Raw genomic sequence first — 24219 nt, forward strand, 5'->3', positions numbered from 1 at the left:
CGCCTGATGACTCAGCTGTATCTCCCGCCTCGCATTTCCATCTTCTTTCACAATGTTCAGTTCTCTGTTGACGGTCCGGCTCCCCCACTAGAGGGTACTCTTGCAGGGGTGACTTCATTTGCTGAGTTCAAGGCCACGTCACCCAAGCCTGGGACAGGCTTTGTACATGCTCAATAAACACTAGTTTAATGAATGACTAAAAAGAAACGAAGAAAGCGCACGATACAATTTTGAGTGACTCGTCATTGAGCTGGCCCACCAGCCACCCATAACATCCAAAATCAGATGCAATCGTATTTTGGCAGCACCTAGGAAAGAAGGAACCCTTGGGGGGTAAAACTCGTTAATTAGTTTCCATCTCCAGCCCTGATTTAAGCCCCGCCCTCCCTTGGTGGGGGGGGGCGAGGTGGGGGGGTTAGTGACCCTCAGTCACTGCTGAGATTCCCTCCTCATTGTCCCCTTCACTGCACCACAAACTGGACATCCACTCGAGGGGAAGGGACCTGAGAAACCACCGAATCGGATCTGTCATTTTACAGGAAGACAATTTCAGTCAAGGTCAAGTGCAAGACCAAAAGCCAGGTCCGCCCAGGCCTCCTCCAGCACTTACCTATGGTCCCAAAAGGGGTGGGGGTGGGGGGAGCAGTGATAAGTGGGTGGGGTGGCGATGACAGCCAATGACTCCTGAGTTTTCACTGTGTACCAAGAACAATTTAGCATGCCTCATGTGACTCTGAGAGGGGGATTGCACTGTTACCTCCATGTTATCGATTGCTAAACAGAAGTAGAGGGAAGTTAAGCAACTTGTTTAAGGAAGCCAGTAAGCGGCAGAGTGGGTACTTGAACCCAGGAAATCTGGTACTAGTCTAGGAGCTAAAATAAGTCTGTGCCTTCTATATAGTGAAGCACTATGCTATTGTTAGGACGTGCATGAAAAAATCTGATTCCCACTGTATAATTAAGAAATCTGACACTTCAATATTACTCTGCATCTTTGCTGTAGTCCTGAACATGCTCAGCAAGCAGGATTTTATTACCTATTATCGCTGCCAAAACTCAGTAAACAGGCCAGCTAGTCTTCTGCAGAGGGACAAAGAGAAAGGATTAAGCCAAACAAAATTAACAGCAGTTTGCCCACAGCAGAGCTTTTCGAACTTGCACTTGGTTCGTTTCAGAAAAATTCCCAGTGAAGGGATGGGAAATGCAGATAGGAGAAGGAAACTTGAACCGGCACTGTGCTCTCCTCTCCTCTCCTCTCCTCTCCTGGGGATGGACAGGGAAGAACTGGTGGCAGAAGGACTGGGGGAAGGACTGGCGTTAGGACTGGCGTTAGGACTGGCGTTAGGACTGGGGGCGGGGCTACAGGTGCACACGGAGCTTGCCGACTGGAGTTTAAAACCCCCGGGAGGTAATTTGACAAGAACTATCCAAAGCTTGAGAACAAAGCTTCACCCTTCACTTAGCAATTCCACTTTTAAGGCTGCATCCTTTGAAGTACACTCCACGAATTGTCCCTCTCCATGGCAAAGCTGTTTATAAAAGGAAAAAATCTGGAGACTCCAAAAGCCCATTACAAGGAGGTCAAGTGAGTACACTGTTATCGAGCCAACACAAATGACCCCACGCCTGTTGGGCGGAGCACCATACCGCCACTGAAAATGATGTGGTGCAGCCCCCCAAAAGAGGGTGATCTGGAAAAAAAGCATATGACCAAGTATTCAATACACTGTGTCCCATTCTAAAAACCACTCTCGTCCTGACTGATGTGGCTCAGGTGGTTGGGTGTCCTCCTGCAAAGCGAAACGTCACCGGTTCGATTCCTGGTCAGGGCACATGCCTGGGTTGTGGGTTTGGTCCCCAGTTGGGGTGCAAACTGGTGGATGTTTCTCTCGAACTTTAATGTCTCTTCCCCTCTCTTTCTCCCTCCCTTCCCCTCTCCAAAAATAAATAAATAGATAAATGACTCTTCTACAGGGAAAATATGTTGGTGAGATTATGGATTGTTTTTGTGTTTATCCATATTTTCAGAATGACTATATACATACTGTAATCAGATAGAAAACAGTGTTTTTTTTTAAAGATTTTATTTATTTATTTTTAGAGAGGGAAGGGAGGGAGAAAGAGAGAGAGAGAGAGAAACATCAATGTGCGGTTGCTGGGGGCTGTGGCCTGCAACCCAGGCATGTGCCCTGACTGGGAATTGAACCTGCGATGCTTTGGTTTGCAGCCCATGCTCAATCCACTGAGCTACGCCGGCCAGGGTGAAAACAGTGTTTAAAGGGGAAATAAGTAGAACAGAGAAACACGGTTTGTGCAGGGGCGTGGTGGGAAAGATATCCCTGCTGCTTTCACAAGTCTCTGAAGACAATGTCCCTGCTGTCTGAAAACGCGGGTACCTGGACCCAGGCACGGGAAAGGGACTCACATCCGGGCCACTCACGAGAGAGAACCCAGCTCTCACTGTCTCCACCCTGATGGATCTTACTGGAGGGCATATCACGTCCGGGGACAAAAGTTTTCAAATACTGCTTCATTTCTAGACAAATATATTCTGCAAACCTGTGACTCAAATCTTTTCAAGTATGACAAGAACTGTAATAACAGAGTCTCGCTTAGATGAGCCAACAGCAGCATCAAGACACCACGACAGGGCTGAAGCAAGTGAGCTCCGCTGGGTTCTGTGCAGCTCACGGCCCGAGGTCGCAAGGTGAGCTGTTAAAGAAAATCTTGCCATTTGCAAACACTTACCTTTGCAAGTCAAGATTTTCTCTGTATTTAGACAAGCAAACCAAACCGTAGCTGGAAGCTGAGGCTCATGAAGACTGTAACCATCATGTATTGCCCTTGATTTCAAATGCCTGTGTCCCTCCAAATAACCTCCTGCCCTTAGACTGAACTCGCGAGTAAAAGTTCTAGGTGTGGGCTTCTGAGCAACTTATAACAGGGTTTCCCAACCCTGGCACCCTCGCCATTTTGGACCAGATTATTCCTTGTGCGTTGTTCTGCGGCTCTGCACACGCCTGACTTCTGTTCACTGGATGCCAGGAGCACCCCCACAGCCACGGCCATCAGACACGTCTCCAGACCTGGCCAGGTGTCCCCTGGCGGGATAAATGATCCCTGGTTGAAACCACTGCTAAATATTAATCAAAGACTGCATTTATCTATTTTTATATTGGAGTTACGTTGGAGTTCAAATAAAAGTCTAGTCGATTAAAAGAATTCTTCTGTTTTAAAAAAAAACTGTCTGGCCCTGGCCAGGTGGCTTGGTTGGTTGGAGCACGGTCCCGGACACCAAACAGGTAGCGGGTTCGATCCCTGGTCAGGGCGTTGTTTGGGAGGCAAGAAATCGGTATTTCTCTCTCATACCAATCTTTCTCTCCCTCTCTCTCAAATCAATAACATATCTTTGGGTGAGGATTAAAATAATAAATTAATAAATAAGTAAGTAAATAGTGTGAAAGTATAGAAGATCTCCACTCCTAGACTCTGGATCCAAACTTCAGTGCTAGCTGATTGCCTTTGAGGAGCCCTTTTGATCTGTTGCTGCCTCTTTGGGAAAACGGGAAAACACGCGGGCGCCGGGCTGAGAGACGGCTCAGGCAGGGTGTCCTTAGGGGAGGCTCCCTGAAGCAGCCCACTGCCGTCCAGGGCCCGCCAGCCGCGCTCTTACCTGCTCTCTGGAGGTTCTTCCGGTAGCCGCTGAGATTCAGCTGGGTGACGGTCTCCGACACGTGCGCGACGGCCGCCTGCACGTGCTTTTCAGTGAAGTCAAAGCACCAGGAGAGGTTCAGCTGGTCCAATCTGCGCACCAGGGGGGCAACGAGGAAAGCACGAGACCGTCACACAGGAGCGAGTCTCCAGGCAGCCCTGCCTCTGGCTGCAAAGCACGTACAGAGCCAGGCACTCCTTACCATTTCATGCACAGAGCCTCTGCCTCTCTCAGCAGCCACCTTTGCTCACCCACAAGTGTGCCCCTCTTCCCAGCTTCCCCTTGGCATCCTCCCCTGCTCCACTTGGGCCCCAGACAGTGGCCAGGGGATCTGAGCCAAGGCCCGAGTGAATGCTGCCCCCTTGTGGAAACAAAGGGGAGCACTCTCCTCCCTTCCTGCCAGCTCAAACCTCATTCCAGAACTGGAAATAGAAATTCCAGCCTGTTTTCTTTCTCAGCCACCCAGCTTGTTAGAAAACAACTACACAGACTGAACAATCATCTGACATGTTTTCCACAGGTGGCACACACAAGGCCCACGAGCTGAATCTGGCCCTCCACCTTGTTTTATCTGCCCAATACCTTGTTTCTACCCGGCGGCAGCACCAAGCTCCCTGCTGGTAGTTAAGGAGTAGTTACATTTACACAGCCCTATAATCACATTCGGCCCTTTGAAGGCCACCGCCAGGCTGATGTGGCCCCTGGTGAACGTGAGTTTGACATCCCTGTTCCCTGATAAAGAGACGCCTGCCTTGTCCTGTTTGGACTCTTAGCAAAGGAGGCATTCAAAGAAAAGACCCCACCGTTAATCCACACACCCCATTCCTGGCATTCCTGAGAAAATGCAGGGCTGGTAGTTTATCTCATTGATAACATTGTTATCCAAAGGCAATCGACTTTCAACAGATAGATCCTTAAGGAGACAGAGGTGCAATGCAGTGTGGGACACATGCAGAGGCCCAGGGATATATTCTCTCTCTCTCTCTCTCTCTCTCTCTCACACACACACACACACACACACACACTCGGCACTGTGTGTTGTGACTCATGTCCCCTCTCAGCAATCACTGCACCCTCTGTAGCCTCTGTTGACACCGACATTATTAACATAATATAAATGATGTTTTTAATGGAATCACCCAAATTCATGGTGTAGATTTCAAGTGTACAAAATTTACTCAAAAACTGTTAAGTTATGTCTACAGATATTAAAGGGGAAAAAATCCTGACTGTATAGTCAGGTAAAAACAGATTTCTTTCAACCATACTGTGGATAAACAAACCACTACATTTTCCCTTTTAAAATAGAAACAAGAAAAAAGGGCTCACTACACAATCATCCTTTGCAAACTCCTTGGATTTGGCTCCTGAGTTCCGACAGAAAGTTGAGAGGGCAAAGATACTGCATTGTCCAAATCAAGAGCTCGGAGTTAGGAATAACTAAAAAAAATTTCCCACTTCTATTCAGTTGTGAGTTCAATTGTACAGCTGAAACGACAGTTCTGTAATCAAGTGTCAAATCTTTCCCACCTGGAACAGCTACTCAGCAAAGTCTTCAGGGCAGATTCGGAGAATCCAGAACACCCAGAAAGGTTCAGTCGGACTAAATTTGAGTTCTGTGCAAGGTTACTGGGAAAAGAGAAAAATGTCGGAAGAGTAACAGTAAGAGACTCTTGCTCGATCAGCAAGCGTTCTGAGGGAAGCAGGCTAGAGAGGCAGGTGAGCAACGACAGGCTTCCTCCAAGTCAGAAGCGAGGCTCACGCCTCACGGAGATCCGACTCTGGGCAGTGAACCCACAATGCAATACACAGACGCCATATCCGTGCCACCCCAACACATGTAATTTAACCATTAAAATAAAATAAGTAAATTCACATCTCCCTGTGTGTACGGCACTGAGCAGGATGCGCTCTCTGCCTTAGTTTACTCATCTGTGAAATGGCAGGATCAGTATCTTCTTGGTACTGTGGTTGAAATGAAATGATATAACGTAATAAAGAGTTTAACACAGCGCCTGGCACAGAGTAAATGCACAAGAAACATTCTTCAATGTACTTTTTAAGTTTTTTTTTTAAAAGCAACAGCATAAACATATTTCCATCCCACACATAACTGGAATTAACTTGTAGGGAAAGTTCTACCTGTAGTCACAGTGTTCTTTCAGTGGAATGTCTCTCAGACTTGCCCTCTGCTCCACATTCCCAAACGCCTCACGCTAGTGAGGCTTAGTGATCAAGTGCAAGAGTTCTGGAATCACCCCTGCCAGGTTCAAACCTTGGTTCTGCCACCTACAAACTGTGTGACCTTGGACAAGATATTCAGCCCGTGCCTCAGATTCCACATCTGTAAAATGGGAACAACAAGAACCCATTGTGTCGGACTGTTGTGCGAATTAAACGAGGCGACCTTTAAAGAACTCAGTATCCGGCACAGAGTAGGCGCTCAGTGAATGGCAGCTGCTATCATTGCTGTTATCACTATTCATCCACGTCCGGTCTCCTCGTCTCCCACCTGAGTGGACACGAGCACGTCCCACCTCATCTCTTCCTCCAATGTCTGGTTGACTCTCCGAGGTGCTCAGTGAGCTGACTTTCTAATTTCAGCTCGGCCGTGTTCCTTCCGTTCTCAGAAGCACACCTTCACCACATTTCCTCTACAGCCTGCGGTGGTGGAGCTCACACTTCTCCCAGCACGGTGGGGCCCACTGTGATCTGATCCCGTCCGCACCTGTTGTCCCACCTCCCTGCGCCCCCCCACCCTCTGCCCCTGAGCCCTGTGCTCCGGCAATTCCCACTTCCTCACCAGTATACAGCCACAGGCAGCTTTATCTGGACCGCAATCCCAAGTCACTTCCTCCAGGAAGGCGGCCCTCCCTACATCTGATTAGGTCTCGCTGTGTGCTGCCACATAGTTACTGATAAAATGGACAAACACAGGGCACTGTAACCACCCGTTTCTCCCAGCACCAGGCAGGGACCGTGCCTTCATTCAGCGTGCGGCTCTAGCACCTAGCATCAGGCTGCATCCAGCTAGCAGGCGCGCTTGGGTTGCCTAGACGAGTCCCGGAAAGTTTCCGAAGCTGATGCACTGCACTGGCTAGCTTCTGAGTCCGCCTGGACGTGGACAGCAGGGCACCCCAGTTATGCTCAGGAAGCAAAATGAACACACGTCAGAACACCGGCCTCCGTGACAGGCTCCTGGTTGCCACTCACTCACTCGACAATGGGGTCCGACAGCTGTAGGCCTTCCAGGCTTAGGTTCTGCAACTTGGAGCACGGGGACAGGATGCTGTGCAGGGTGGACACACCGATGACCGAGTTCGACAGGTCCAGGTGCTGCACACGGAAAGGGCTGGACCCAGGAGAGAAGAAGAGAGGCTTGCCAGGCAGCCTGTCCATCAAGGTCAAACCCGACCCGCCTCCTCCCCAAACGAGCAGCCAATCACCAACTAGACGCTCAATGCGCATTTCAGGAAGTCCCTATAGTTTCTGCCATAAAACAAACTGCTCCTGGCTAATGCCCATTCTCATTCACTTTAAAGCCCCAGAGGATTTTTGCCAAGTCAAGAAGTTGCTGCCAACAGAGTCCCGCTTAAAAATTAATCAGTGGGCGCGGTAAGAAGGAGCTGGGTGTGCGCGTGGAGCTCCTGCCTAGGACGACGGCTGGCGAGGACTGGCGCGGGGGCGTGGCCGGCCACGGCATTTCACTCAAACTGGGAAGATGACCACGAGCAAGTCGCAAAGGGGGCTGAGTTCATGTCACATATGCTGACCTCGAAGGGCCTGGAGGAAGTCTAGGTGTCGAAGTTTCTGGGTCACTGGCATGGGGGCTTGTGGGAAGGAAAGAGCTGAGCTGCAGATGAGGACCAGAGGGTCCCATTGGGTGGGCACCCAGGACACAGCTTGTCCCAGGCCAGTGTGCGGACCGAGAAAGAAGGCAGCTGGGGACAGACCCTGGAGTGGCCCAAGGAAATGCGAAGGAGATGAGAAGATGCAGCCACAGCAGGAGGATGGAAACCAGCCCGGGCCACGGAGAGAAGCGGGAAAACGCTTGGATCAGGACAAACGCGTCGTCCTTCCTTCTTCTGTCTGCAGCATATCCTTCCGTTCAGCGCCCAGTGACTCTGGTCGGGCACTGCACGAGGAAGCACTGCGCCCTGTTACCGCACTCAGCAACAGGGAAACAGCTTCCCCCACTATTCTACAGAGCGAACAAAAAGGGGACACTTCTTCAGGCGGCCCGTCGTCCGTGACGGGACCAGAAAGCGAGTGCTCCCCAGTGAAGATTCCTCACATGCCCCTTTCCTCCTCTGACGGGGGCACTGGGGGGCGGGGGCGGCAGAGGACACCTCTGAGCCGGGCGGGAGCCCTTTGGCCACCCTGAGTTAGAGGGGAGGGGTCGCGGAAACTCTGGGACTACAGAGCAACTATGCAACCCCTGCCCCCGCTGCACAGGCACCCTGCCTGTCCCAGGCTGTGTCAGGCTGGGCAAAGGGGGAAAAAAACCCGCTTGGATCTGTTTCCACTGCAAGATTTAGAAACAGCTTTTCCCCAGAATTTTTCTTTTTTACCTGAAATGTTCAACAACCGGTTGTTGGTCCACAAATGACCGCGGGCAGCAGAAGGCGACCACCCCTCGAGACAGCAGCCGCCCAATCACATCTGGGTGCAGGTTTTTCCCTGTGAGGTCCAAGGACTGCCAGAGAGACTCGTCAAACCTGGAAAAGAGGGGGACTCGACTCGGTGAGCTGGGGGGGACCAGACACTGGAGGCCGTCAATGCCATCATGGACAAGGCGGACACGGCCACCGAATCCCTGGAAGCAAATACTGAAGACACCTTTGTTTCTCAGGTGACGGCGAATCAGCAGGGACAGTTTGAAGGCACCAGTGAACATTTCCTGGCTCTGTCGTGCCTAAGCTTCCAGGCTCCTCTTTCTACGGATCTCTGATTTGGGGGGCTCAAGGCTGTCATCAGCAAGGCCAGCATGGGGACTCGGACACTAAAATCCCGACGCGAGATGCCATTTGGTAACTTTAATAATGGTTGCTCAAATCGCTCAATGGACTCCTGACGAGGTGAGTAGGTTCACGTGGCCCCAGAGCCCCCACTTGCCATTTCTGTTAAGTATAAACGGGTTTCCGTGATTACCCTCAATAACATGCAAATGTAACTAAAAGTAGGAAAGTTGGCACTACTTTATTATGAGATGCGCCTCCTGGACATCTACTAGGAGAAAGAAGTTACAGTCCAACTCTGCTGGGTGACGCCCTTCAAGCTTGAACACGCACCCCCACACATGCACAGAAATACACGTGCACATATGAACTAACACGAACGGACAAGGGGAAAACATCACTTAGGTTTTGGACAGTGTTTCCAAAGCCTAAAGGAGGAGCCAGTACTGAACACACAACGAGGGAGCTTTAACAACCAGATTAATTCAATTCGACAGGAAAACAGAGACGTAGCACACGAGGGAACATTTGAAATGCCTACCAGAATTTTATTTTTTTTTAAACACGGCTTTAAGTCAGCAGACCACTGGCGCGGGTGGTGAAGTAATTCTATGTAAAGAAACTGCCAGCATGCTACCTGGCCCCTGTTGTAAGAAGGCAGACTGCAGTGCCAGGCACTTAAGCAGTGCTGCATACTCGCCCGCTATTACTTTATGACAACTGAGATAAAGAGCAACAGACTCTGCGTTGGCAAGGGCAGCTGGCGGAAGAAGACAATTAAGACGGGGTCACTTGGGTGGGATGAGCGAAACTGTAGATACCAGGGGCGTCTCACTGCCGGCACGCCCCTGAATGGAAAGAAAGGGGGTCCTCCTGTCTCCCAGCGAGAGTCCCTGAAATGGGGAAGGAGAGGGTAGACAGCCAGGGGCTGGGTGGGGATGAGAAGGGAAGGAGATGGAAGAAACGTTCAAACTGAAAAAAACAAGTCTTTTCACCGCGTCTGGCCTGTTACTGCCTTTCCAGCTCACTGAGCCTTTCCTAACGCAGCTCACTGCCCACACCTGAAAGGTGTTGTCCCCAAAACCAACGAAACACCAACAACGGTTGGCTGCCATGTGCTGAACAGCCGCAGAGCCAGGCACTGCACAGGCGGCGGCATCCTCGTTGTGCATCCTCACAACTGTCCTGCCCCGAAGGTACTGTTATTCCCATTCTATCGACAGGGGGAAGGGGGGGAATGAGGCTCAGAAGTGTCAAGGACCTCCCTAGGGTCACACAGAGCTGTAGTGGCACGGGCTGGGTCCACACTCCTTCTAACACCAGGGCCCCAGGTCCTTGCCCCCTGCACTCTGTGCCCCTGCGGGGAGGACCGGCTGGGCCTCCCGTGTGACTCCCTCCACAGACCACAGCCCAGTAAAACATGTGCTAAAGCGAACCAGGGCAAACAGCGTCTCAGCAACGGGTGACTTTTCACCTCCAGGAGACTCTTCCCATTCACGGTGAAATAAGGCTCTAAGTAGTCAAGAGAAATATGAAGATCCTTACTTTGCTTTGTGCTACTGTATTTTTCTTGGCTTTACTTTCATCAGACCCAAATGAATAAATAAATAACTCTCCCTCCCCCTCCTCCCCCACATGCCAAACAGGGTGAGAAATACTTACGCCAGGTGATACCACCTCTTAGAAACGCTGGAGACCTTGAGGAGGTCGGGGAGGCAGAGACAGGAGAAGATGCCTAGGAGCAGCTCGTCTGGCAGGGAGTCCCAGGAAACACCTTGGAGGAAAGAGAAAAGTGTTTCCCAGTCGCCGCGCTTGTACCGTGGAGTCTCCTGACTCCTTACGCCCGCGGAGGACACTCATGTTTGGCCGCAGACAGGAACTTCACGCTGATCAAATGACTCATCCTCACAACTGCTTTCCTGTCCCTGCCGCGCAGGTGCCCTGGAGAACGGCCCACATTTCTCAGCAAAGAAGAAGAGGGAAAACCCTGAGCAGTCTTCTCGGCACGTCCTTCGGCACGTCCTTCGGCGCAGCCAAGAATAGACCAGCAGCGGCGAGTCCGCACGCCTTGCAGACAGCGCACGCGGGGCTGCGGCAAGGCAGCGCTCCTGGTCGCCGAGGGGCGCTAAGGACTCCAGGGAGCGTCGACCCAGTAGTGACCTCGTGTAAAAGGCAGGTGAACCTTCCTCCCTCTTCTTTCAGGTCGACAGAAAGCACTCAGAGGTCCATTTTACCTAAAAAGTGTAACATCAAAGGGTGCTCTCCTCTATTAACCAACAGGTATCTACTGAGCGGGGGTCGCTTTAGGGGGGGAGCAGCACACAGGGCAGACAAGCTGCCTCACCCTCACGGAGCGTGCGCGACTGTGGCAGGAAGCGGACACTCACACGTAGACAAAAGGAAATGACACGACAGGTGAGAACTGATGAGTGCTGCGCAGGAAGACTAAGCAGGGTCCAGGCGAGGACGGGCAGCCCGGGTGGGTGCTGAAAGTCCGAACACAGCGGTCAGGGAGGACCCTACGACAGAGGTGGTCACTGGGTGGAGGCTGGAAGGAAGTAGGGAGTCGCCCGTGAGGGTCTGGGTGTGTCCGGGGTGCCAGGGACCTGTTGTGAGGACAGAAAACCTGTGTGGGGGAGGGGCAAAAGACGAGGTCGTGCAGGGCTTCCTGAAGTGAGACGAGGTCTTTGGCTTTGACTCTGAATGTGCGCAGGAGGAGGAGGAGCCCTGCAGGGTTCCAACGGCAGGAGTGACAAAGTCTCAAGTTTGTAAAAATCACTCTAGCAGCTGTGTTCAGATGAAAACAGAGGGAGCAGGTAGCTACAGGAAGACCAGTTTTCTTAGTCCTGTAAAAGCAGTCTCTCATGGCTGTCCAGCAAGGAGGCGACGCTTACAGGTGAACAAACCCATCAGGATGATGTGACGATGGCCAAGAAGCAGAAGCACTAAGAGGTGTCAGCACCGTTCAGTCACTGGCCTCCCGTTCCTTCCCAGCTTCCCCCAATCTGCTCCAGTCCCACAGCTATCCTCTCCCCTCTGTGGTGGGTACCGCTGCGTGTCAGCAAGGCTGGGTCTAGGGAGGTCCAGACAGCTGGTGAAGCACTCTGCTGGGTGTTCCGGGTGTGTCTGCAGGCTGTTTCAGGATGAGATTAACATCTGAATACGCAGACTTGAGGACAGCAGACGGCCTTCCCCAGTGCAGGCAGGCCACACCCAATCCAGGGCCTGATTAGAAAAGGCTCATGAAGGGAGAAGGACTCTCTCAGCTGGGGCCTGTGTCTTCTCCTGCCTGCAGACCTGGGACCAGAACTTACGCCTGGAGCTGCCCTGGTTCTCAGGCCCCTGGACTGCAGAGCTCAAGTGGACTTTTCAGCCTCCTGACTCCTAACTGTGTGAGCCAGTTCCTTAGGCTAAATCCCCGCCCGTCTCCTGCTTGTTCTGTGTCTCTGGAGAAGCCTAATGTAATGCCCTCCCACCCAACCCCCGACCGCGCCCCCACTGAAGAGGTAGGAGTATTTCTGGACAAGTCCAGCCACGACACCAGGCCCTGCAAGGACACGAGGGAGAGGGGGACCTGAGGGCAGGTGCTGCCTTCCAGCAGTGTTGCTGGGCAATTTTCTCGATCCTTCCCTCAATGAGAACCCTTCATTGGTGGCCCCTAATAGTTAGCCTAAAGTCTACACTGAATAGCATGAAGTTCAAAGCTTCCATGTCAGAGCCCAACACATTTTTCTAGGTTCATCATCTAGAAAGATGTTCCAGCTGTTTAGAGTTCTTTTGCGATTCTCCGAATGGGTCCTTCTGTGTTCTACCTCCCGTCTCTGTGTAGGTTGCACCCACCCTCGGCTGCTAGTAACTTAAAACCAAGTTGCTGTGAAAGCCCCACTCTTATGGAAGGCCTCCACGGCAGCACCCAAAACTGGCCACTTTTCTACACTTTATTATTTCTTTACTCATCTCTCTAGTCCCTCACTAGACCACAAGTTCTTGAGAACAAGAACTCATTAAAAAAAAAAAAGATCTCCGTAGTTCTAAGAACAAGCACAATGTCTGAAACATCCATCCACTCATGTATTTATTGAACACATAGGACATTTTGGGGTCTGTTCTAGGGATACAAGGATGCACAAGGCACTGCCTGCTCCGAGTTCGAGACACACAGACGAGGGAGGAAATTTCAAAGAAGCATATCACGACAGGCTGCAACAGGTAGGGTTCAGGGTGCTCTGCAGCATATGAGCACGCAGCAGTGGTCAGGGAAGCCTTCCTGGAGGAAGGGGCTTTTATTGAAGAATGAGTTAGGAGGTGTGCTGTTGCTCAATTAATGCCTGCTCCCCTCTCTCTGGAGCACAAAAATAAAGACTCTGAGTCCTAGGGGCTGAGGGATGAAGGCAGATCATCAATGCAGACCCTTGGCCTTGGCCCGAGGAGGCAGGTGGAGACCGCACCGTAGGGCAGCCACCCTCGTCACTGCCACAAAGTTCCTCCACCGTCAAACCAGACTTCTGCTCTGCTCCCCTAATTGGAAGGAAGTTGACGGACCAATTTTTCTCAAGTTTTACTCCCATGAATGCTTCCGAGCTCCCTGACCCTGCTGTCTCTTGTACCCATACATCAGATTCTAGCATTTGATTTGGCAAAAAATTACACACGTAAGTTATTTCTAATCTAATGTCAAGATTTTACTGTGATCTGCAAAGCCCATCCTGGCACCAGGTGCCTGACCCCCGCCCGGCAGCCGGCGGGAGAGCTACTGCACCTGGGAGGAAGCTCGGGTAGGAGCTCACATGAGAGGCATTCGCCAAACCTTCGCTAAATGCATTGTTCCTTCTACTCTGCCCTCACGCAAACTGCGAGGGAGCTAAATCTGCGCCCTCTGCTAACCAGCTCACTGCTACAGACCAGTGCCCAGGACAGAGCCTGGCAACGACGGTTGGAGAGCGCTCGACCGGTATTTCCCAAAGAAACGACTAAGAGCCAAGAGAAGAATACTGGCTGCGTCTGACACGCCGACCACACTGCTGGCCTATTAAAACCGGTTTCCCCATTTGTGGAATGACAAGGCTGGCCTATGGCTCCACTTCAAGAAACATTCCTGGGCGCCTAATAAATGCTCCAGCGCTGGGAGCTGGGTGGAAGGCACAGTCCCCGCCCGACGGCCTCACTGGGAGATGGACGAATAAACAGATACGTTACCTAACATTTAAAACTGCCGCTTCCGGAAAGCCCTAGCAGTCAGCCTCTCGTCCGTATTCAAGCGCAGACTCTAGCCTCAGCTGCAACCCCGTGTGCTGAGTGGCACTAACACAGCACGGTCGATAGAGGAGGAAACCTGTCCCAGCGAGGCGAACGAACCTCACCCAGGTGCCAGCAACCATCAGGAGGCAGAGCCAGAGGTCAAAGGTGGTTCTGCCTGTTCCGAACCCCACGCCCCGAAGAGAAGGCGTGGAGCCCAAAGAAGTGGGCGTGGGAAGGCTGGCCAGGTGGCGCTGCAGGTGGGGACACAGCGCCTGCAGAGGACCCGTGTGGTGCTGTCGGCGTTGGGAGGGTTGAGCCCAAAGACAACTCAGGGCACAAAGGAGATGTCCCCTGCGAGAACACGAGCAGCTTCTGAGGCGGGGGACAGGGCCTCAGAGGAAGATGCAACTGTGACAAAAAGGACGAAGTCCCACAGCCAGCTGCTGGCCCAGTGGGAATTCCCACCTGGGTGTGACTCCAGCTCATGCCCTCTTCTTTCCACGCTGGGATGCGCTCCGATTGGTGCTCTCTCCACGCTGAGTACTCGATGTTGCACGAGTGTAGCGAGGAGGGAATTAAACCTGACTTTCTATGGGGAAAAAAGACACCACCCAGGGCTGGGAGGGGGAGGCGGAGGAGAGAGGGCATAAAACGAAGACGCTGAAGGATATCAGGGTCACGGCTGCCAGATGGAAGGAGCCACGGCCGGGAAAATGCACGAGCAGCCAAGCACCCGGGCGCCCCCCTGGGCTGACCACAGGATGACACTGATTCTCAGGCCCCCGGGGTGGGGTCTCCCGGCCCGAACCTGGCTGCTGTCCAAGCAGATGGGGCAGCTGTCTGTCTTCGTAGAGCTGCTCTGGCGGCTGGCATCCAGGCCTGTGATATGCTTAACCTAATTTCACTTGCCCTGTTTAGTTCTCAAAACATCAGCCATCTGTTTCCTGGATTCCTGACTACGCTGTGACCTGGTCTGTTTGCCCAGAGCGGATGAGAAAGGCCAGAACAGGCCTTTCCTTCGCCGGCCCCCGCTGGCCCCCCAGGGCTGCACAGCAGCCTTGCACGGAAAGGGAAGTAATTATTCAGCCCAAGGCCTGAAGTCTTCAACGACAGGGAAGCAGTAGACCAGGTTTACGAAGCTGCTAGTCATCACCCGCGGTCACCACCACTTCCACCTGTTCCTGGGGGCAAACCCAGCCGCCCACACCTGTGGCCTCAGGGCTGCCCATGCCTCTCAAACTCCTTGGGACAGAGCGGCTCAGTGAAGAGTTTTCTACGTGTTAGATCGTTGCAGGATAAGAAGGAACTCCTCTCACTGGGCACATTTCTTTCTCGGAACATCACCTATACCCAGCGTCAACTCAAAGCACCGAGGTCATCTTAGTCATAAACAAAACTGTGCCTCTTAAAATTGCGCCTCCCTTTCAACAGAGATAAACGTTACCTTAAGGAGAAGCAGGCCCCACCGTTCGGATCTACTGTGTGTGTGTGTGTGAGCACATTTTTAAGGGTGGGGGCTCACCCCATGTTTGCTTCTGCTTGCTCATTGTAAGTAACTAGTACTAACGCACGCTTCCTTTTTGGGGAGCAACAGATTCTGCCCTCTGAGATGAGTTTTCCTTCCCCCTCCCACAAACTGCAAAGAGAATACACTTGACCACACTAGCTCTCAGATTTTTGTTTTTAGGGTTTTGGGGTGGGGAGGGGAGTAGGTGGGCAACACTGAAAAAAGCAACACAAAGCCCTGGCTGGCGTAGCTCAGTGGATTGAGCGCAGGCTGTGAACCAAAGCATCACAGGTTCGATTCCCAGTCAGGGCACATGCCTGGGTTGCAGGCCGTGGCCCCCAGCAACCGCACCTTGATGTTTCTGTTTCGGTTTCTCTCTCTCTCTCTCCCCCTCCCTTCCCTCTCTAAAAATAAGTAAATAAAAAATTTTTAAAAAAAAGCAACACAAAGCCAGGGGTCTTCGATGATCCCCTCTGCCCCACACTCCTAGATTTCTCTGAGACTTGCTCACCTCTGGAGTGGAGGAAGACCAACAAACCACAGAGACCGGGACTGGAGAACAAGGTCCAGTACACAGGCTCTGTGAGAGCCGGGTCTTCGGCCTGCTCTGTTCGCTGCTATATTCCTAATCTCCAGAGTGATGCGCAGTCTGTGCTGAATGAATGAATGAATGAATGGAAGCTACAGAGCAAAGAAAGCACATGGGAGGGCCCCATAAAGGCTCTAACAGAGCTGAGTTTTGAGAGCTGCAGGCTGGGATTCACGGGTGAGTTACAAAATCGGTCCAGTTTGACCAGCGCCGTTTCTGAAAGAATGGACCGGACCAGGATAGGAAATACCTCAGTGAGGGGGATACAGCTTTGTGAAATTTCTGTTTCGGACACACACCCGGGATTGCAATGTAAAATATATTTCTTATGGGCAAAAAAAAGAAAAAAAAAAAAAAAAAGGAAGAACTATGTTTGCCTGGGGCTACTAAGCAGATTCCCAGGTTCAAGGTGGGGCTTCTTGGGTCGGAATCTCAGGAATTTCGCACTTTGAACAAGTTCCCTTGGGGATATCAGTCTACTCTAAACTTTGGAGTCTCCAGTCTGGGAACCAGTGCAGGGTCTGGAATTTCAAGCAGTCTAACAGCCACGAAAAGAGACAATCAACAATCACTGCGACCTTGTCCTTACGGCTGTCCTCCGTTTGGATGGGGAAGTGGGGACGATGGGGCCAGGACAGGCATTCAGTGCCCACAGATACCATGCAGCTGTCCCCTGTCTGCCTACTAACGACCTCGCAACTGGCCACTTCTCCCCGACCCCTTCCACACGCTCACCCCGAGGGCCAATCAGACCTGTCCTGGTTCAGGGTGGTCGCGTGGTTTCTACCTTCCAGAGTAGGCAGATAAAGAGGATTCAGTTGCCAGATGTGAGCCTGGCTCAGGGCCTACAGGGAGAGACTGCAGAGTGAAGAACCAAGGAAAATTCACAGTCCGGGGCCACTGTTGTCAGAGCTCTACACAAAGCAGGCGTGGCCTGTGCTGCCCTAGCCCTGGCAGAGCTGTTGGCCACCTGTCCTGACAACAGCACACAAAACTCCCCGGAATGCTGATCCAGTACGCTGGCGGCCCAGGCCCCTGGAGGCCCCCTGGGGACCCTCCACACCAGCTGCCGTCCTCCTGCATCACCGCTGTCCCTCTCCGCCCCGCCCCCACACCAACGAACCCGTCCATCCTGTGGGCGAGTCCACAGATGCACAATGTGTACTCTTGCTTCCTTCCCTGCCTCTCCCTTCTCACTTCAGACCTACACCGGAGGTCGGATTTAACGATCCAGCCCTTCTCTGGCCTCCTACACATCGGGCGGCTCGCTGCCACCTTCTGCTGTGGGCTCCTCTTCCTGTGTCTCAGTCTTTGCTCCTCAGCTGGGCTTGTGATCGCCTAGAAGCCAGCAACCGTCCCTGAATCTTGTTCAGTTTCCAGAGGGCCTTGCTTAAAAAAAAATGTCTGTAATTTACACCTGTGCGTGTGAATGTGGAAGCACACACAGCAGCTACTCTGTGTTAAAAGCTATCAGCACTGCTCCTTTAGCAAACGCGTCTTTCACCGATTTGGGTGGTCAAGCACCAAATGGCTAGTGCCACATTCCACACACCAAACAGAGCAGTGACGTTAAATTCTGAAGAATAAAATCCCCGACACTAACAGGGTCAGACTAATAGTATTAAGGACAAAAGAAAAAGGGAAGTAGCCTCCCAAATGGATGTCAGAAATGTTGCTGACCAAATGAATTAGCTTTACTTATTACTGAGTGTTATGTGCAGAGTGCATGCTAATAGTTTCACGGGCATTCTTAAATGTAATCTCTTTTTTTTAAAGATTTATTTATTTTTATAGAGAAGGGAAGGGAGGCAGAACAAGAGAGAAAGAAACATCAAACGGTTGTCTCTCACACTGGGGACCTGGCCCACAACCCAGGCATGTGCCCTGACTGGGAATCGAACCAGTGACCTTTCAGTTTGCTGGATGATACCCAACCCACTGAGCCACACCTGCCAGGGTGCATTTAGTCTCCACAGCAATCTATGAAGTGGGTATTATTTGTCCATTTCACAAAGAAACGAAGGCACAGGGAGCCCAAAACACTAGTAAACAGCAAGACTGAGATTCGAACCCAGGTCTGTCTGACTTCACCATACTCCTTTGCTGCCTTTCTAACTCACCTCCTGATGTAGACTCCAGACAATAACTTAAAGATTTTTTTCCTTAAAAAAGGTTCAAAAGCCAAAAGAACCCACATTTTTTAAAAAAGAAAAACAAGCAAGCAAGCAAGCACCTCTAGCCTGATCTACTTTCCCCTTTGCTCATTCTACCCTTAGAACTTGGCTTTCTTGTTCTTCAACAAACATGACACGCTCCTGCCCCAGGGTCTTTGCACTGGTTGTGCCCTCTGCTTAAGGCTCTCTTCTGCAGGATATTTGCATGGTGCATTCCTTTCCCTCTTTTGTGCCTTTCCTTAAAGCTCACTGTCCAAGTGAGGCTTTCTACCAGTACGCTGTTTAAAATTTTCATCCATTTTCCCACTCCAGGATTTCCAATCCCTCTTGGCTTGTACAAAGTTTGTTGTTAGCTGTAGCACTTAGCACATTCTAACATACTGCATACCATATTTATTATGTTTAGTGTGTCCTCTAGTGGGAATGCTTCTGTTTTGCTCATTGCTGTTTCCCCAGCACTTAGAACAATGTCAAGCACATACTATGTGCTTAGCAAATACTTGCTGAATTAATATCTTAAATGACTTACTAGCAAGAAAAACTGATGAACCCAGGTCAATGCACTATGTCTATCTTATGGCTTCGAGTACTCTTGTGGTTCTGACCCACTCTGGGAGGCACCTATTCACCTGCTTGAGAATAGGAATGGAAAGCTATTAAAAGGGTAATGATATGGTGACTTCTACATTTCAGTCAGTCCCTTCTAGCTCAGGGGGATGGGTCCGGGGAAGATAAGGCTGGAATGATGAGTCCATTCCAGTATCCAGGTAAGAGGTAATGAGAGCTTGAAAAATATTTAGGAGACAGGAAGGAATGACTCAGTCACTGGGTGGATGTTCGGGAATGGTGGGAGTATGACTGACCTTCAGGTTTCTGGGCAACTGAACAGATAATGCTAACAGTAATGGGGACTGAACATAATGGAAGAATCCCATTTGGGAATGGACCTGCTTAAGTCTCCTCCAGCAAGTTTATCATCCACTTCAGCAGTCCTTCAACAAGTAACTAATGTGATCATGGCAAGAAGCTCAACCAGGGGCGTAAAACAGCAGAATATAAACAAAAAGAGTCCTATAAGTTCATTGCTTGTGTTCCCATTCATCGGTGGCATTGAGCTGCCTTCGAGCAGGCAGATTCCTCTTCTAAACAAAAAGGCAGGAATGCCTTCTCATGGGTTGAAATGTCACAGGGGTTAACAATCAATTGTGCACTAGGAGATACATACCTACCAAGATGCTGATAGACTTCATTGACAATGAGTTGTTCCATTTCTTTAGAAAATAACCTCAGGATTTGGCGTTTTTTTAAAGGGCCCCACCCTAAAGATCCCCAAACAAAGGTTTACCAACAAAATAGTTCAACCCAGCCCTTGGTGACTGACAGATTGACTCTCATACCTTACCTGGAAAGCTCTCTCGATTTAACTTGGGTCTGCGGATGATCACAAAGTCCTTGTCATTCCCTTTGCTCTTCAGCCGTTTTCGTGGGGGGCTGCTCTGAGGAAGGCCCAGGTTTGAGAGCAGTTCCTGGGGAATGTTCTCACTGTCCACCTCCTCCTTCTCTAGGGCGGAGACCCCCATTCCTGAGAGCAGTTCAGAAGTCTTGCTAGAATCCCATCCCCAAGTGAAGCTAGTTGAAACGTTGCTAGTCTGGTCGGGTATCTCCTGGAGGTGTTTCCTGCAAAAATGCACAACAGCCCCTTTCCTTTGAGGAACACACCCATAGATATTTGGTAGGCCTAAAGAAAACTGCAAGTTATGCAATGTAGAAAACTTTCACAGCAGCTAACAGAACTGCATTTTTTACATGCCTGCCGCGAGTTCCCAAGAATGGAAGGGAAAAATAATCGAACAAATCCAAAAGGCTTATTGATTTACGGTCCTGATTATAGAGAAGGCCTCAAGCATTTCTTAAGGTGGAGGGAACAGACAAGGAAAGACTGAGAGAAAGCCCACAGCGATTCCCAACAGTAGCAGGAAAGCCCACTACAGAAAGATAAAACCACACTCTGATTACCGAACTAAGCATCCATCCATCCATCCACGCTTTCCCCAAAAGGGGCTAAGAAACCATTCACATTACAGCATTAGCAACAATTTTAGCAAGTAGCAATAATCGTGGCCTAAATGAATTAAGACGGTCCATTCATGTTCTGTCCCTTTTTGTAATTGGTTTACCGGTGCATGGCGTCCAGTGATTCTGGGATTTTAAATGCGTGCATTAATTGCAGACTTGCCCGCCAGCCAGATTCCCGCTTTGGCGCGCGGCGGTCCCAGGGCGTAAGGCTCAGGCCCCCAGCAACCAGCCCCGCCAACTCCAGCAACGTTCCATCCCCACCGCGCGCGCGGGGCTCTTCTACTTGATCTCCGCGGCTGCCCGCCTGCGGCCCCGCTACCTGCTGGGAAATGTAGTTTCTGCCCCGCCTCGTAGCTCGCCTGGCTCTCCTCTACTTCCTTTCCTGGCTGCTCAGCCAGCCTTCAAGATACCCACAACCCCCCGCGGGTGCGGGCCCGGCCCGCCCACGGGGTAGGCGGGGAAGCGGAAGCGGGCGGTGCTTCGGCTGACTTGGACATGTCAGCGGCTGGACCGGGATAGGGCTTTCCTTTCCCGGGAGCCCGAAGGCCTTCTGGTGACCGCCACCATCGTCACCTCGGAGCGTGGGTCCCAGACCCTGGGCCGCTGTGGTGGAGGCGGAGTTTCCCGGTCCATCCAGACGCTGTCTGGCGAGATCGGAAGGTGAGACGGTGGGGTGGCGCGTGAAGCACTTCGGGGTCTGGGGTCCGGGGCCCAACGCCGGTGGCAAGAGAGAGGACCCCGAGAACCTCGAGCGGCGGCCGCCTTCGCCGCAAGGCCCACGTCCGCACCCCCCCCCCCCCCCCCCCGAGCGGAGGCGGTGATCCGGTTCGCCCGCCAGGTGAAAGGCTGCGAGCCGCGGGCGTCGCACCTGCTCTCCCCCGCGCCCGGAAGCCGCGGCCCTTACGGGACCGGGTCCGTGGACTAGATCCTTTCGTCGTCCGTGAAAGAGGCACTGCGCCCATCTCACAGGCTGGGAGGGAGGGTCAACTCAAATGACGCGTGTGACAGCGTTTTGTATATTAAAGCGCAGTTTGAACGGGAGGCGGTGGTTTAATTAAGGGAGCAGGAAACCGCAGTGGTTCTCGCTGGGTGCAGTGGGAAAGCGGCGCATCCCCTTGCAGCCTTGGCAAGGCTCGTAAATGCCAGCACCGGAACAGATAAAGGTGACTGTGCTTGCAAAGGGCTTTACAGCCTGCAGCGCTAGGGCCGCCAGCACAGACAGCCCTTCTGTTGCTTTCGTTCTGCCCGCTGCGTCCGGTTGCCTCGCCTCCTATAAGGGAGCTGCTTTTAGCTTGTCTCCCCAGAGAAGAGTATGGAGGCGGTTAGAGTAGAGAGTGTGCCGTATTCCAGGTAGGATGACCACGCGAAACCCATTGTGCGAACTACACTATAACCGTGACCCGGCAAAACAGTGGAAGAGAGGGGGAGTAAATTGCAACCCTGATACAAATGGGAAGGATTTATTAACAAGTAAACAGGCCAGCGTCATCACAAAAATTACGTCAGTACGCTGTATGACACACCTTCTTATTTTAATGATTCACTTTATACAGGAATTAAAACTCCCGTGCCCAGGTATGAGATATTTTTCATGCCTGGTGCTTAGCTTGAAAAGTAAATGCCACCTCTTGACAGAGAAATGTATTCACACACCTGTAGTTTGTTCTTGAAAAGTAGGTGAAACTGGCGCAAAGAAGGGATCAGTTCACAGATTGATTTGGATTGAAACTAGGCTGAGAATAACTAGGTGGAGTGTTCAGAATTCATTAAACCGATGTTCTATGGAAAATATTTTTAAATGCAATATTGTGATTTGCCTACATAAACTTACCTTTCTGTTATGTTGATTAAGAGGAAAGTAGTTGTCTTAGCTTGACATTACATCCTCTCCCTTAAAATTGCAAGTCATTAATTGCAACTTTAACAAAAAAGTTGTTGTCTCCTTGAAGAAAGTAAGCAAGATGGACTTAATGGAGGCGAAAGTATACACATGAAAAACTTTAAAATACTATGATGAGAACAACATTTTGACCTATAAAGTAATTTGAAGAGGTGTTTGAATATAGGTCTTAAAGGAAGGAAGGTCTAAATTAAAAGACGAGGAATATTTTTGTGGTAGGGTTGGCTGTAAGTGCCCGAGAGCTAGGGAGCATTTCTAGTTCCCAGAGAACTCATGAGCTGGTGAAGGTGCGGTCCTAGCGAGGATCTCAGAGAGAGCCTGTCAACCTGGAAAGTCAGTCTTCAAATTCTAGAATAGATACTTCACTAATAGTTTGCCCTGGTAACAGAATACTTTAGCTTGCTAAAACGGGAATATGTTTTTTCTTCATTCCTTCTAATCATGGCTCCTCTCTCTCTCTCTCTCTGTCTCTGTCTATATATATATATATATATATATATATATATATATATAAAAGTTTAAATTGGTACATGTGGTTCTGTTTGATACAGGGAATTGTATCCACTGAAGACTTGAAATTACTGGCTACATGCAGATAGATGTCTCATGTTTTTAAGAATTGCATTGTGATTGCAACTGATGTGGATTATTTTATTTTCCTGACTAATTTTACCTTATTATTTTTTATTTTTTAAGTTTTATTTATTTTTAGACAGAGGGGAAGAGAGGGAGCGAAACATCAGTGTGTGGTTGCCTCGCATGCGCCCCTCCCCCACCATGGGGATCTGGCTCGCAACCCAGACATGTGCTCTGACTTGGAATCGAACTGATGCCGCTTTGGTTTGCAGACTGGTGCTCAATCCACTGAGCTACATCAGCCAGGGCTGATTAATTTATTCATTTAATCTTACTCAGCACACTTGATGTCCATTTCAGTGAGAGGGATATACCATATTTCTACAAGTAGAATTACTAGCTCATTATCTAGGACAGATGAACTATATATATTTATATATATATTTGTATCTACAAATGACATTAGAGTAAGTAATTTCTGGTACTCTTTGGAAGCTTCAGATAGAATACGAAATGACTTTGTAAACTGGGAAGTGTTTATCATACAAAGGGGGAAGAACTTAGTTATAAGATCAGTGCACAAGAAGGGCCAAAAAGGACTGGAAATTACATTTGACTATAAGCTACATCTGTATTCAGTAGTATATTAGTGTGCTTGAATATGAAATATGAAAAAAGAGATTCTATTGAAATAGAAGGAGGGTGTGTTTTTCCTTAGCTCCATCACAGCACGAGGTAAATCTTAAGAGTCCTGTAGTTTTTTAAATGTTATTTAGCTTAGAGGAACAAAAGACTAAGAAGGGTTCTTTTCCAATTCTAATTTTCTCTATGTTTTCTTTTCTACTTTTCCCGTGTAAGCTAGAGTCATATAGTACCCAAGTAATGGCAGTCTTACCTGCAAGGTAAAGAGCCTTAGTTAAATTCTATACTAAACATGACTTTCTTAGCATTCTACCTAAGGGAATAATTAACAGCAGGACGTTTGTAATTTGTTCACTGTGAAAACTGAACAAAAGAAATCACTTAAACAGTTTGAATTCCATTAGGAAGATATGTCCGGACGGGAGAAGAGACTGTGCAGGATCCTCACCGTGAGCCAGGCTCAGCAGTCAGGGCGCCTGGGTTCGAAGCTCCACTCTGAATCTCTGCGGTTTTCTCCTTTATTAAACAAGGGTCCTAGCGTCCTTTCTTGCTGGGTTATGAAGTTTGATTCAGCAAAGCATGCTTGGAATCTAGTAAATGCATACTAACTGTTAGCTCCTCCTTTGTTTAAAAAAATATTTTGTTATTAGGAAGGATTCTAAGGATCATTCTCTAATTATCAATAATAAGTCTTACAGTCTCTTTACCTAAAGTCTTTAAGAATCCATTACAATTCCACTTGTCGTCTTCTTACCTGGTTACATGGTTGCTACCTGCCCCTCTGCTGCCTTGCCAAGGGTGAAACCGTTTTTATGTGTCCGTCTTTCTTCAGAAGAATGGCTTGTGG

General features: G+C 50.2%; 2 protein-coding genes across 7 annotated transcripts in view; one reads left to right on the top strand and one right to left on the bottom strand.

Annotated features, from left to right (window-relative positions):
• Nucleotides 1-20621, bottom strand: part of SKP2 (S-phase kinase associated protein 2) — a 30443-nt gene extending 9822 nt beyond the window's left edge. The window contains exons 1-7 of the mRNA XM_028513644.2: nt 20356-20621; nt 19581-19855; nt 10333-10444; nt 8284-8430; nt 6930-7064; nt 5243-5341; nt 3674-3804 (exon numbers count right to left, since the gene is read on the bottom strand). Of these exons, the coding sequence (XP_028369445.1) occupies nt 3674-3804; nt 5243-5341; nt 6930-7064; nt 8284-8430; nt 10333-10444; nt 19581-19855; nt 20356-20399 (943 nt within the window). The 5' untranslated portion in view covers nt 20400-20621. The remainder of the gene's footprint in view (nt 1-3673; nt 3805-5242; nt 5342-6929; nt 7065-8283; nt 8431-10332; nt 10445-19580; nt 19856-20355) is intronic.
• An 85-nt stretch (nt 20622-20706) lies between these two features.
• LMBRD2 (LMBR1 domain containing 2) overlaps nt 20707-24219 on the top strand; it is a 44404-nt gene continuing 40891 nt past the window's right edge. For 3 of the 6 annotated variants that reach the window (XR_004901892.1, XR_004901891.1, XR_004901893.1), the window contains exon 1: nt 20707-20914. The gene's annotated coding sequence lies outside the window, so the exon portion shown is untranslated. The remainder of the gene's footprint in view (nt 20915-24219) is intronic. The other 3 variants (XM_028524328.2, XM_036020210.1, XM_028524336.2) reach the window with 2 other exon arrangements.

Source organism: Phyllostomus discolor, chromosome 3 (genome assembly GCF_004126475.2).
Source record: "Phyllostomus discolor isolate MPI-MPIP mPhyDis1 chromosome 3, mPhyDis1.pri.v3, whole genome shotgun sequence".
In the NCBI taxonomy this organism is placed as follows: domain Eukaryota; kingdom Metazoa; phylum Chordata; class Mammalia; order Chiroptera; family Phyllostomidae; genus Phyllostomus; species Phyllostomus discolor.